This window comes from Battus philenor, unplaced genomic scaffold (genome assembly GCF_028537555.1).
Source record: "Battus philenor isolate CCGP_79_NKW_IND1 unplaced genomic scaffold, ilBatPhil1.0.hap1 SCAF_64, whole genome shotgun sequence".
NCBI lineage: Eukaryota > Metazoa > Arthropoda > Insecta > Lepidoptera > Papilionidae > Battus > Battus philenor.
The window spans coordinates 1-13056 of NW_027181731.1; the positions used below are offsets into that span (position 1 = coordinate 1).

General features: G+C 47.8%; 1 protein-coding gene across 2 annotated transcripts; it reads left to right on the plus strand.

Annotated features, from left to right (window-relative positions):
- The first annotated feature begins 20 nt into the window (after positions 1–20).
- LOC137930757 (potassium channel subfamily K member 15-like) lies at positions 21–8149 on the plus strand. 2 transcript variants are annotated; one of them, XM_068774064.1, is made up of 3 exons: positions 21–75; positions 6262–6883; positions 7277–8149. In XM_068774064.1, exons 2-3 carry the CDS (start codon positions 6385–6387, stop codon positions 8005–8007), a joined length of 1230 nt encoding a protein of 409 aa, XP_068630165.1. In that variant the 5' UTR covers positions 21–75; positions 6262–6384; the 3' UTR covers positions 8008–8149. The 2 variants fall into 2 exon arrangements, with proteins under 2 accessions (XP_068630165.1, XP_068630164.1); XM_068774063.1 differs by having other exon boundaries at positions 47–356.
- Positions 8150–13056: the final 4907 nt, after the last annotated feature.

A 13056-nucleotide genomic window follows, 5' to 3' on the forward strand; every position in this document is an offset into this window, starting at 1 on the left:
AAGCGCTCCCGAGACATGAAGAAGGACTATCCCCGGCGCGCGTGCAACGTCTTCTCAGCGTCCGCAGTTAATTATGTCAGTGTCTGATATAACAGTGTAACATTAAAATTAAATGTTAAATGCACCAGCATTAGTGATGTATTTGAGGACAATTGGAGACGATTCATTTGTACATAGACAGGCTTAAATAATAACAAAAACAAACTTGTGTCGCTGTACTGGGCGAGCGCCGTCGGAACGCTGTCGGCAGCGACGCTACGGCGACGGGCACCACGTTTTTCTTGGACGAGTCGTGTTGCAGCCGCACTTGGCCGCCGGGGAATGTTATTCGCGATCGCGCTGAGGTTGCGGCGCTCGTAAGTAGCCATGAAATTGTAAATCCTTGCCGAGCATAATGTACCGGGCCAGCGATTTAAAATTTCGGTGTTTTACGGGTCGGTTCGCAAAGACGGGTGTTGGGTAAATGAAAGAGAGATGTGCACTTCCAGGCGGCACGGTCGATACAGACATTAAATGTTCTTTAATTACGTTTGCGGTGCAAAAGCACTTTGCACCGAAACATGCGCGGCCGCTGCTTTACAGGATATGTAAAGGCATCAGAGACCTACAGCACACCGCGCGCGCGTCACCGCAGCGGTGTTGCCGGAGCACGAGTTGTTCGGATGCAAAGCTGAGGATAAGCATCGAGCCGGTGTGGTGACTTACGCAATATGTCCCTATTGCAGGGTTGCCTCGTCTCCTCTCTATTAAACAAATAAGGCAATAAATGCCACGTTGCAAGTACGTGCTGGCCGCGCCCCGTGCCGTCCGCATAGCATGTCGCCGTCTTTAAGCTGTCGCAGTAAAAACATGCGCACACATACGTCGTGTGCCCCGTTGAACGCTAAGAACGTACCTACTAATAAGCGGGTGGAGATGTTTCGAAGTAAAACTTGTCCGAGCTGCCCTTGGCGGGCGGGCGAAGCACTCGCAGAGTAACTGACCCCAGTGCTCACGGCGCCGGACGGCGCTGTCCATGCTCGGCTACTTAGCGGATGTAGGTCTATGTAGCTCTGTCTCCGTCGCCGCCGTCGCCATTGCCTTATTGTTTGTGCTGTCGTATTTTTCGAATGCTGTTAATTAAAATTGAATGAAAAAATCTTGCAAAATTCAAGCTTGCTCCAAGGCATACTTCGAGAAGGCCTCTTCCCACCCTAATCCTCTCATAGCGAGATCCACTCGCTACAACCCCGGTTTCTCCTTCAGAAACCTCATGAGGCGTCCTAAAGATGTCCTCACTGATCCTATTACAGGGTTCACACAACCCACTCACGACACACCACACGCTTCAGTCACTCACTGCACTACAAGCGCGAACTCTCCTACTACAGCAACCACTCCACTGGCGACCGCTCACCGCACGAACATACGCGCGCGATGCACAAAAATCAAACATCACACTTCTCCTCGTCCGTTAAGTAAACGGCGCCGGCCTTCCGGCGTCGCCGCCGCGAACAGCGTGGGCGATCCGAGGTAGGATCAGTATCCTTCCTTAGATTGCCGAGTGGTCCACGCTGCCTTTAACACTTAACTTCCCATGCAGTACACTTCAGCAACACCGATCAGACACGCGCACTAGCCGTGAGTTCTGCCGGCCAGCAACGTCGCGCCTGATTTGTGTCTTCGAGGACTGGCTGGGATGCCCCGCTGCCCCTATCCTGCTCTTCGTCTTCAACGTCTCTCCACCAAGCACTGATGCGAGTTCCGACACTCAAACTTTGTTAAGGTTTAAAGTTCACGGACCCCTCCGTTCCGTGAACTCATTCCGACGAAGCTGTAAAAGCCGCAAGGCTAACAGCATTAACTTCTTTAGATACATTGCAATACAATCTTGCAACGCTCCGGATCACAACGGGGACACTATCAGGACGAGTACTAACAAGGAACGAGGACACAAAAAGAGTGCGTCGGTGCGTGAGACGCCACCTAGCTAGTGAACGCGACCGAGGCCAGTGTCCTTCTCCCGGGCAATGGATGTAAACTGCTGCGCGGGCGCATTGGAATGTTTGTTATAAAAACAAAGGTCCGCTGAACCCATAGCACGCCTCCACGTGCCCACGCCGCACTTGAGATGTACCGTACCCCGCAAAGGTTCAACAATTTATGTCACATTTCTCGTGTTTATATTTTTTGGTTAAAATTTTAATTAAGACGTATGGGACGTTAACATGCAGCGTTACACCAGTCACCGTGTATTATTGGTTTATTTGTGCAAAATTAGGATTGCAATTAAGGGAAAGCTATCTATAGTTATTTTCTCAGCACGCGGGCTATTGACTCTGACGTCACAGAGTGCCACTGGCGCGAGATAAGCGGTGCATTCAGGACGGCGTTAGTAACAACTTTTTGTTATCTGTCAAATCAAAAGATTCCACGGCATTCTCACGGTGCGTTGATTCTTTTCCAAAGTGTGATTGTTTAGCGGTAGAACAAACGTGAATAAATCTATTAATAAAATATTTCGATTGCAGGTTTAATTTAAATTTGTCATTATATATAAATACATATTTTTCATATTGTCAATGTTTTATGTAGGGCTAAGATAAGTTTTTTTTTAAAGGACTGTCTCTGCTGCGCGAATGGCATTTGCATATTCCGCGGGTGTTGAGGCAGTGCGACGCGAAATGCGCCCGCATAGATACGCGAGCTATGATGTTGGACGCTCTATGGGGTGATTAGACTAGAGCTCCCATGACGAGACCTCTGCGCCAGAGGTCAGAAGGTTTCGGCGTGGTCAGTTGCCTTTGCAATAATATCACTACTTCCAATTCAGAAAGCGTTAGCGCTGAGAGAAGAAGCGGCGGAAGAAACTCCAGCAACGTCTCTATCTAGTATGATGGGGGAGGGGTGTTGGGGGATGGGGGTTGACACCCCCTGTGATATGCGATCCGACCTCGTTGCCGTCGAGACCGACTGGCTGTCGACCGGCGACGATGACCGTGTGCAGTGTACGTGGCTTGTCGCGATGTCGTCGGGCCGCCAAGAAGCTCGAGCGCGTGTCGGGCTCTCAGGACGACGCGGCGTTTTAATGTACCGGGTGTGATTGTGATCTAGTTGGCGGCACCTAAATACATGAATTTGTGTTTCGAGCGGCAGAGTGAAAGTAATGAATTGATGCCAGTGTCTACATGCAGGTGTTCGTTGCGTAGGTAGCGCGCACGGACCTGTCCTGTACGACCCGTGGTCTGTAAATGACGCGCGGCTTGGCTCGCTGGAGCACGGGCTTGCGGATGTGAACACGTATCTGATTACATCTCTATTATTCGGCGGTGACATTTGACTGCCGCTGTTTAGTAATGGATAGAGACGGTCGCGTACGAAGGCCACCTTTTTCGTGCGCCTACTATATGTTCTATGAAATTGTGTTTTCAAAGAACAAAAAAACATTATATGTATTTTATATATATATATATATATATATATATATATATATATATACACTTATACATATACATATTTGAAAAGCATCAACGCGGCCCTTGGCGAGGCAGTCGCAAAAGCAAACCAAATGTTGCAGTTTAAACTCTTAAATCCTGCCACAAAATCTCAATTAGGACCGAGATTGTACTTGACTTAATGTTGTATTTGAAAACTAAGACGCCACCCAAAGGTTTTCTAGGAAGTCAAACGACGATCTCGGTACAGTTTAAGAGCTTTTGACTTTCGTTTGTCGACTTGTTATTATTTTCTCTCGTGAGCACGCGCGCTCGGGTCGGCTCGGGAGTGGGTACAGCTTTTTTTAAAAGTCACTTCAGTTTAGTGCAAAGTGCATTACATCAAAGTAATCCACCCGTGTGCGTACCTGCTGCGTTTGGTTCTTTCTTCGCGTCAGCAAGCGAAAGCGAGGCAGTTCAGTTGCGGACACTTCCTTGTAATATATTTGTAGCACGAATATGTATTCGTGGTCCTTTTAGTTTCCGACAACTTGCAATAAAGTAGACGATAGTACTTTATGTAGTAAGTGCGTCGATATAAGCGCATACGACATGTTTTGTTTTTTATCGGTGACCATAATAGTTATTACTCATACGTCGCGTGTCGAGGCAGCTCGACGCGACGGTATAGCATTTTCTCCATATCAGTTTCAGTCGAGCTAAAGATGGTTACTATGTACATACCTTTATAAATAAGTAGTTTTTTTACTAAAGTATATGTATTATATGTGCGCTGGGTATATATTTTTAACCGATGCATTTTTGTAAAAATTATCAGAAAAAATAAAACTTTAATCGTTTCTACCTTATAAATTATCACAATACATAACCTAATACAAACAAACATATTGTCAAAAAATGTTTTCATGCATATCACCGAAAAACTGTTGTAAGTTTATAAAACATACAATCACAGCGCTTTAGTTCTGTACTCGGCGCGACTTTATCAAAATATTATGTAATTTTTGTCTCTAAATTGACCTGAATATTTTTTAAATAAAAATCAAAGTTAACTAGCGTTCTACCCCTGCTTTGGACGTATTTTATGAATCAAAAGATTTTTACTATATGCCTAATACGCCGAGGGAAACGGTCTGTTTTATAAGAGAAAAATTGTATTAAAATAACTTTAGTTTTTTCATTCGTACGTCCTTCTTTATACACTTTGAGTCGTAGCGCCATCTACAGCGCCAACCTCTTGCGACCGCAGTCGACGCGAGAAAGTAAAACCCGTTTTTGAAATAAGCATCAAATTCAGGGATTGACTACAAAACAATTTTATGGTTTAGGTGTAACAACGAGACTAAATTATGGCGACACAGTTCACGGAGAGAAACCTTTTGCCGAGTAAATATTTGCGATTCCATGTTATAACGCAATTCAAAAGATAGAGGAGGTGATTAATGGTTTTAAAAAAAACAAAGTGTATTGCACGCACGCGTACGAAAAGCACGACGGACAACGCGCTGCACGCGCTGACGAAATGCAGACGAACGCAGCGACACGCGGCGGGCGTGCGGCGACACGATGCGCTACGGAGCTACGGTATTACTGTACCTGTTAACATAAACAGGCGGGCGAAAGTGATGGCGGAATGAAAATTAGTTTAGTGACGCGAGGTTTGAATAAATACTTTGTGAGTTATTAATCCGGGCCGACGAGCGGCGGCTTGAAAAGGTCGAGGAGATCAATCAAATGTGTCAACAGCATTAGCAATAACGCGGTGTCCACTCCGCCCCCCGCCCCCCGGCCCCCCGGCCCCCCGGCGCGCTCGAGTGCAGGGGGCGGTCACGCCGCGCGTGTCTAATTGTGTTGCTGCGCGCCGCTGCAGCAGACGAGGGCCGCGGCACTCGACGCCGGAGCGACTTGGGCACGGCCCCGCCGATGTGCGATAGCCCGCGCGCGGTCCCCCGCCCCGAGTGGCTGCGGTAATTCCCGGCGTACGCAGAATTCGAAAGAGATTCAGATTTAACGGCGCAGAGAAATGTTTTAAACTCGTTATAAAGTTCCCTCTTTTGTCTCAAGCAGGCGTCTGCGCTGCGACCGCGCACAATGGCGCCGGGACAAAAGTATTGTCGGCCGCAGTCTTTGTGAAAGTTTCACAGCGCGGCGCGAGGATTCTCAAATCTAATGATTCCTTATCGCAATGATTACCTGCATTGATTTAACAAAGCACTGCCACGTTTACATGTATAGTAACAATGATTTGTAAAAAAGTATTTCGTTATCTTCTTATCAAACGATAGACTCCCACTGCTGGATGTTGGTCCTTTTCAAAGGTCGTCTTGATGGGCGGGCCCGCGCTGCCGCCTCCGGTGACTTTCTGCTTACTTACAAAGTCACCGGCCCGCCTCGTGCGAGGCCGGTCTGCGCCGCATATAGTTCGTGACACGATCATTATGGAAGTGAGGACGGTAAATAAAATAAATCTCAGCGATTTATAGTTTGTACTGCGGACTCTACACCGGACTGCAACACGTGATGCGACCGTAACAATCGAATAACAATATGTGAACGTATGTACGAGGTTTTATTTCCATGCAACACCCTAGTTAGTGCCCCTTTCGCCGGAGAATTTCCGTGTGGGAGGCCACGCGCGCAGTATTCTAAATCGGTGTAGGTAATGCCAGGATGCAGGTGCATAAACAATGACCAGTGTCGAAATAAATCCATAATTGATCGGTTTTAGCCGAACTCTTCAGGCCTTTTCTATAAACGGACACGTCCCGCGGCGTGATCGAACCCGTTTTGTCGAGAACGACTTAACGACAAGTGCCTTCCGTTTCAGATAAATTCACGGAAGTCGTCGACGGCGAACGTTACAGCGTGCAGTCTAGAATGTTTAGAGTAAAGAAGAGAAGACATCACAAGAAATATAAAGTGCGATGAGAGGCGCGCCTGCGTCGGCACTATGATCGAGGAGGGAGCGCCGTGTCAGCGCGCCGGCTTCCTGGACGAGGGCGACTGCTGCTTCTCCGAGCGCGAGGACGCGCGCCTGTTCTGCTGCCGCTGCGCGCACAAGCGACGCGCCTCGCCGCTCACCTGCCTCGCCGTCTGTTTCCTGGTGCTCACCTACAACCTGCTCGGTGGCTTCCTGTTCCTCGCGCTCGAGGGCGGACTCGTCGCCGAGGAGACCGCCGTCGCCGCCTCCAAGCCTAACCCCACGCAGCAGGGGGGCGGCGACCTCCGCTCCAAGACCGTGGAGCGTCTGTGGTCCATCACGGAGGACTTGAATATTTTGTACAAAGAAAACTGGACCAAGCTCGCCGCCAAGGAGTTAATGGATTTCCAGAAAGTTCTACTGCGCTCTGTGCGCAGCGCGGAAGGGCAGCGGTACGAGCCCGGTGCGCACTACCGCTGGACCTTCTCCAGCAGCTTCCTGTACGCGCTCACGCTCATCACCACAATCGGTGAGTGACCTGCGTGCTCGTTATTGCTTGCTACACTCCGTCACTGCGTCGACCGACGGCGGTGTTCTTTTTCTTAATCGTGTGCTCATGGCAAAGCATTCCATAAAACAGTCGTTCCCAACTTCTCCTAAGAAAAAGTAAAAAAAATTTAAGTTTAAGAGTAAGCGAGTTGGCCTTTTGCAACTTCTGATAGAATGAAGATATCACTGCGGTGCTGAGTCCACGATATCTGCACCAGGTTTCCAGGGCTTGAATGTTTTTATTTATTTATTAATGTTCCTGAAAACCATTAACAAACAGCCATCCCCTAATGTCAGTAAGTGTATTCTCGTGAGCTCGAGCGCGCTGCTAGCGTCGAGTGTTGCGATTTGACGTGCGATGTCGTGTCCGCAGGCCACGGCAACGTCGCACCCAAGTCGTCGGTGGGCAAGGTGGTGGCGGTGGCGTACGCGTGCATCGGCATCCCGATTATAATGCTGTATCTGTCAACTATCGGCGAAGCGCTGGCGAGGAACTTTCGGGTCCTCTACTCCAAAATCTGCCCCGCGAGATTGAAAACCGGTAACTTCCACACCGGGGCGGAGTGCCTCGGGCGTTACCCGCCGGGCCCGGAGCGGCGCCGCGGCGTGGATCCCGACAAGAGCGAAAAACAATGCGACGGGCATAAGTCCACGCCCTTCCAGGCAGCGCTCAATCTGGACAACCTGAGCAGCGGCTACCATTGGACGTGCCGCGACCACACGCGCGTGCCCGTCGCGCTGAGCCTGCTGGTGGCCGCGCTCTACGTGCTGCTGGGCACATTCGTGTTCCAGAGCACGGAGAAGTGGAACTTGGTGGACGGGTGCTACTTCTCGTTCTCCAGTCTCGCGACCATCGGGTTCGGCAGTTTGCGGCCTGGCGCGCACGCGGCGGCCGTGTCGCCCAAGGCGGAGGATGCAGCCGTAGGCGTTTGCTGTGTGTACATCCTGGTGGGCATCGTGGTAGTGGCCATGTGCTTCAACCTGGTGCAGGAGGACGCCGGCTGGGCGGCGAGAGGCGTGGCGGCGCTGTGCGCCCGCGGCGGCCGCGGAGCTCGAGCCGTGCACAGCGCCGAGCGCGCGCCTCCTGCGCGACGTCCCCCCTGACGGCGGCCCCCCGCGTCGCCGGCCGCGCCTGCCGTAGCGCCCGCGCCTGCGCGCCCTCCGCCCCGCGAGCCCCGCGCCCCGCGCGATCCTCGTGCGCACCCGGCGCGATTCAGCAGCCTGCCGCGGCGGCGCTCAGCGGCGCCGGGCGAGGGCAGCTTCGCTCGGGGCGCGGGCGGCGGGGCGGGGCGTGCGGGGGGCGCGGCGGGCCCGCGCTGCCTCAGCGAGCTGAACCTGAGCGCGCGCCGCGACCGCACCGTGACGTTCTGCGACGAACGGGCGCCCGCCGACGACGTCTTCATGTGACTTTGTTACGCAATAAACTTAAACTTTTACACGCGCTACTTTCATTTCCGCCCCCGGCTGGCTGCGGACGCATATCGGCGCCAGTCCACCACTACACATGCAACCGTTTCATTTTGAGAAAACAATAACGACACGTAATTAAAGTGCGGACACTTCTTATTATTGGCCACTGTGGTTACTAATACTTTTTAATATTAACTTATGATTGCTCATTCAAATTTTCAGTCAATATGAATTCAATCTAATCAAATGGTCGATGTTTAAGTGAATCACGATTGTAAATCATTGCCGTGGAACACACGCGAGTACGATCCTAGCTTTTGCTTTTGTAACTTTACTGTTGAAATAAACGCAACTCGTCTTTTTTGCACTTTTACCAAAGAACGACGTATGTGCATAGTACAGGTCGCATACGCAGGTAGGAAATACCGTATGCAAGAAACATTCCGTAATAATTGGAGCGGGGAGACACTTGCAGAGCCTGTGTCATAAAGTAATTTTTATCAAAAGTAACGAGTACTCCTAGGTGACCAGGAGTTGCCTGCATTGTATGAAAGTATGTTTGCAAGGGAGTTGCAAGCGATATAAGCGTGTGTGCAGTTACTGTGAGCGGTGGGCGGCGCGTGGGCGGCTCCGCGATCACACCGACGCGACGGAGTACGACGGCTGGCCCGACGGCGGCCCACGCGCAGCACGCACTGCAACGCCGACGGCTGCCGGTGGTGCTGTGCTAGGATACGAGGACACCCAAAGCTTTAAGATTGACAGAAATTTAATTTGGTGACGACTTGTAAATGAATTATTTATTTGCAAGTGCATATAGCCAGGTCCAGGTATTCACGGAGCACGAGTGATTCTTTGAATACATGCATAGGTTTAAGCTCAAGGAGTCTCTCGTGAATCTGTAAACCAGACCGTGATGCACCTTATCGCGGGCTGTCCTGTATTTCGAGGACTCGACTTGGATGTCGACGTCGCAGTGGGTAGGAGGATAGTGAAGCAGAATGTTGCTTCCCTCATAGGCGCAATAAATGTCGCCCGGTCTTCCAACAGTTCTTAAGAAAGGTACATGATAAACAAAAATAACATTGAGATACAAAACAAAATGACAGCTTAATCGACGGTAAGTAATGCCTGCAACTAAAACAGGTGTATAAATAAGGTTAATAAGATAACATATTAAAGGAAAGTTTTAATGGAAAGAAAGTAATTATTAGAAATAAAAATAAAATTGTAAATAAAAATTATATACTGTAATAATTTGTGATCTAGGAATGCGAATACGGGAAGAAAGGCGACGCGTAAAAGAAGATATGAAAGAGAAGGGAAAAAGAGATTGTGAAGGACAAAAGGAAAGTGTTGAATGTCAATGCAAGATGACAAAATATCAATAATTATTTAATATGCAAAATGAAAATGTCAATGTGAGTGCCCAAATTAGCCGCGCCCCGGGAACGGCAAATAAAACGAAGCGATCCGATCAAGGTCTAATTAAGCACTAGTTTATTTTATAAAAAATAATGCAGGTGCATTCAAAAGTCAATGAACTTAATATCTAGGACGCGATGACGCGCGGAGCAAATATTAAATCAAAATGCATGTACTTTGTAGAGAAAGTATATAAGAAATTAGGAAGGATGAAAAGCAAATGATGGATAAAATGAAATATTGAAAAAATATTCATCCTGCACCAAACACAGCGGAGAGAACGAGAGTTCCCAAAAACGGAGGCCATTAAAAAATGTATACAGCCTGCAAAATCCTTTGTGCGAAGCAGAGCGCACTTTTCTTTGTAAATAGTAGAACGGGGGATGGACCTTCCCAGCGCTGCTCTGGAAATTGTATAATACGCACCAAGTTGTGAAATGTTCGTGTGAAAATTTCGTGACTCTAAAACGTTTTTTTCATTAATTTCATTTTACTTAATTTTAATGCGATCCCTTGCTTTTGGCAAATTCGGTAGACGAAGAGAGGAAAACGCTTGCAGACTAAATGGTTAGCAACCATGAGCCTTGATAAGCATTTAGTGATACCATCCTCGCAAAAACTTAAATCATAAGAAAACTACTTACTCGTTACCAGGTGCATCGATAATAATGTACAGTACGTTCTGCAGGCGGTTATAATCAGCTAAGAATATTCTCTATTCTTAGCTGATTATGACCGCCTGCAATAAGTCTGCATCTGAATATCGCAGGAACTTAGTCATGAACTTCCATTATTCGATGTTTGCATGAACTGTATTGATGGTTCCGGACCTGAGGCGGGTACTACATAAGGGTATTTACATAACAGTAAATGACTTTTACCGTTTTCAGAGAACGAAAAAAAATCATTAATTATAAAAAATACCAAGACTTTAGACTGTATTTTATACTTACAATGGAGTCAATATTAAAACTGAATAAAAATATACTAACCACTGTTGTTTTTTTCCTTAAACCATTAAAATTACTAATAGAACATTACTGATTTTTTATAAGAAGGAAATGCAAATGCCTATCAATTTTGAATTCAAGTTTGTCAAGTTGATACTTGACGGTGTGCTACGAATCTTCCCAGGTCACGCTGAAACTCTGTATTAGTAAAATTTAATTTCGAATTTATTATAATTCCATACGCGGCAAACAGTTGGTGCAGATCGCGCATGATGTCATGTCTGCAAACCGCGCGGCGCGGCGCGCTGTCGTCGCCCGTATCAATTGAGAGTTGTCTCGGCGTAGTCGCGGAACGTCCGGAGTGCATCGACAGTCGCAGCCATTGCCGCCGATGGCTGAGCGTTTAAACATTTTACATGAAAATTGTAAGCGGCCTGCGCTCCCCGGCTATGAATTATGCATCGCGCTCCGTCGTGTCCTGTCTACGATTCTCGCAAGATATTCGGGCCGTTCGTATGCAAATGACGCGCCCGGGCGGCGGTAGCTCCGCGCTAAACATCTACATTAGCTATAACATAGAACAATGTCATTGGCGAGTTTGAGTCGGCGCGACGGGCAGGCGACGCCATCGGTCGCTGCTGACGCGCTCAAGAGTCGACGTCAGGCTGCGCAGCTCGTCTACGCGCGGAAACACCGACACATCAGCGCTCGCACCGCAGACCCGATGCGCCAAACTTATTAGTAAGTGAGTTAAGGTCATTTGGTAACGCATTATATGGGTCGACGCGTCGGGACGGGTTGACGGGACTTTCGCGGAGCAGCCGACTTCGGGCGGTCGCAGTCAAACAACTGCGTTTACGTGAGACATTGACGTAGAACAAGTTCGCGGCCGCTCCGCTACAGATCTCTGCGGAGACGGGATAGTCCCAAACATGCGGCACGCGGGCGCAGTGCGGGAGGGTGGGGCAGAAGGTGGAGCAGCTACAACAGTGCGCTAAGCGGCACAGAGCCCGTTATTAAATAATTCCGACCGGCTGCCTCGGGAGGCCGGGCCGCTCGCAGCGCCGAGCGTAGATTCTTTCCCGATCGGAAACTAGACTCGAAGCCAAGCAAGCGTTTATTCATACCGCATTATGTTTTTCTGTATGAGAAACGACTTTTTTATCAGAAAATTCCACAACTTGCACTGCGCCCATCACCGCGCAATTACCTGTAGAAACTGACTTCATTATCAGTTTTCGGTTCTGAAACATTTAACAATATATTTTAACCGTTCTATTTACATCGGCGGTCACTATGAACTGAAACTATGAAAATAAGGATACCTTACTATGCGCTGTGGTCGAAAGTCCACAGGCTTCGGTCAATACTGGGAGCTGAGCAATAGAGAATAGTTATAAGGACCATTACACACTGGGCACTATTATAGCTCTGCTACTTTGTGAGCTCTGGCTACCTACTGCTATCTATTGCTATATAATTATTACTAGCTGACCCGGCGAACCTAACAGTCAATGAATGTCGCGTTACCTTTTAGCTGAACTAGTTTAGGCTTTGATGAACGTAATACAATGATACAAAATAATATTAATACAGAAAGAAATATAAAACTATTTTATTATGATGAATGATGATGAATACATACAGAATGAGAATAAAAATTAAAAAAATAATAATAATTAAAGACTTCAGAAACACATGTCAGAAAAAAATGATTGGAAACTATGTTGTGCAGATTGGGATGCACTCGGATTAATTCAATAATCGGATTTTCATTCAAGCACCTTGTGGTAAACGACATTCTTTGCTTTTTGGTCAGGCGCAAGAACAAATAAAGTGGACGGTTTGCCGACACGTGAGCATGCCACGTAAAATAGACCATGAGAAAAACATGCATTTTTTAGATTGAGACCACAAATGGTCAAAGATTGGCCCTGTGATTTGTTGATCGTCAAGGCGAAGGCAAGACGAATCGGGAATTTAATTAGTTTAAACTCAAAGGGCATATCTGTTGAGATCATCGGATTCCTTGGAATAAGAACTACTTCATCTTTAAATTTTCCTTTAAGTATCGACGCGTGAATCACATTACTCATCAGTTTTCTTATCACCAAACACGTTCTATTGCACAGTTTTGGTTGGTTTTAATTTATAAGCATGATGACTCCCGAGCCAACCTTCAGTTGTAAATTGTGCGGTGGTAAACCAGGCACATCCATGGTAAACCATACACCTCTACCCTGAAACAGCAGAGACCTTGTACTGCCTCAATCGGTTGAATAGTAACAGCTGGTCGGACGACAGATTTATAATATTGTTCATAATACGAATAAAACTAGAAGCAAAAGTCGGAAGATTTGTCGCAGGC

Coding starts and splice junctions, on each gene's coding strand:
- LOC137930757 (XM_068774064.1), top strand. CDS start 6,385: ATGATCGAGGAGGGAGCGCCGTGTCAGCGCGCCGGCTTCCTGGACGAG. Junction 6,884..7,276: donor CACGCTCATCACCACAATCG/GTGAGTGACCTG, acceptor TCGTGTCCGCAG/GCCACGGCAACGTCGCACCC.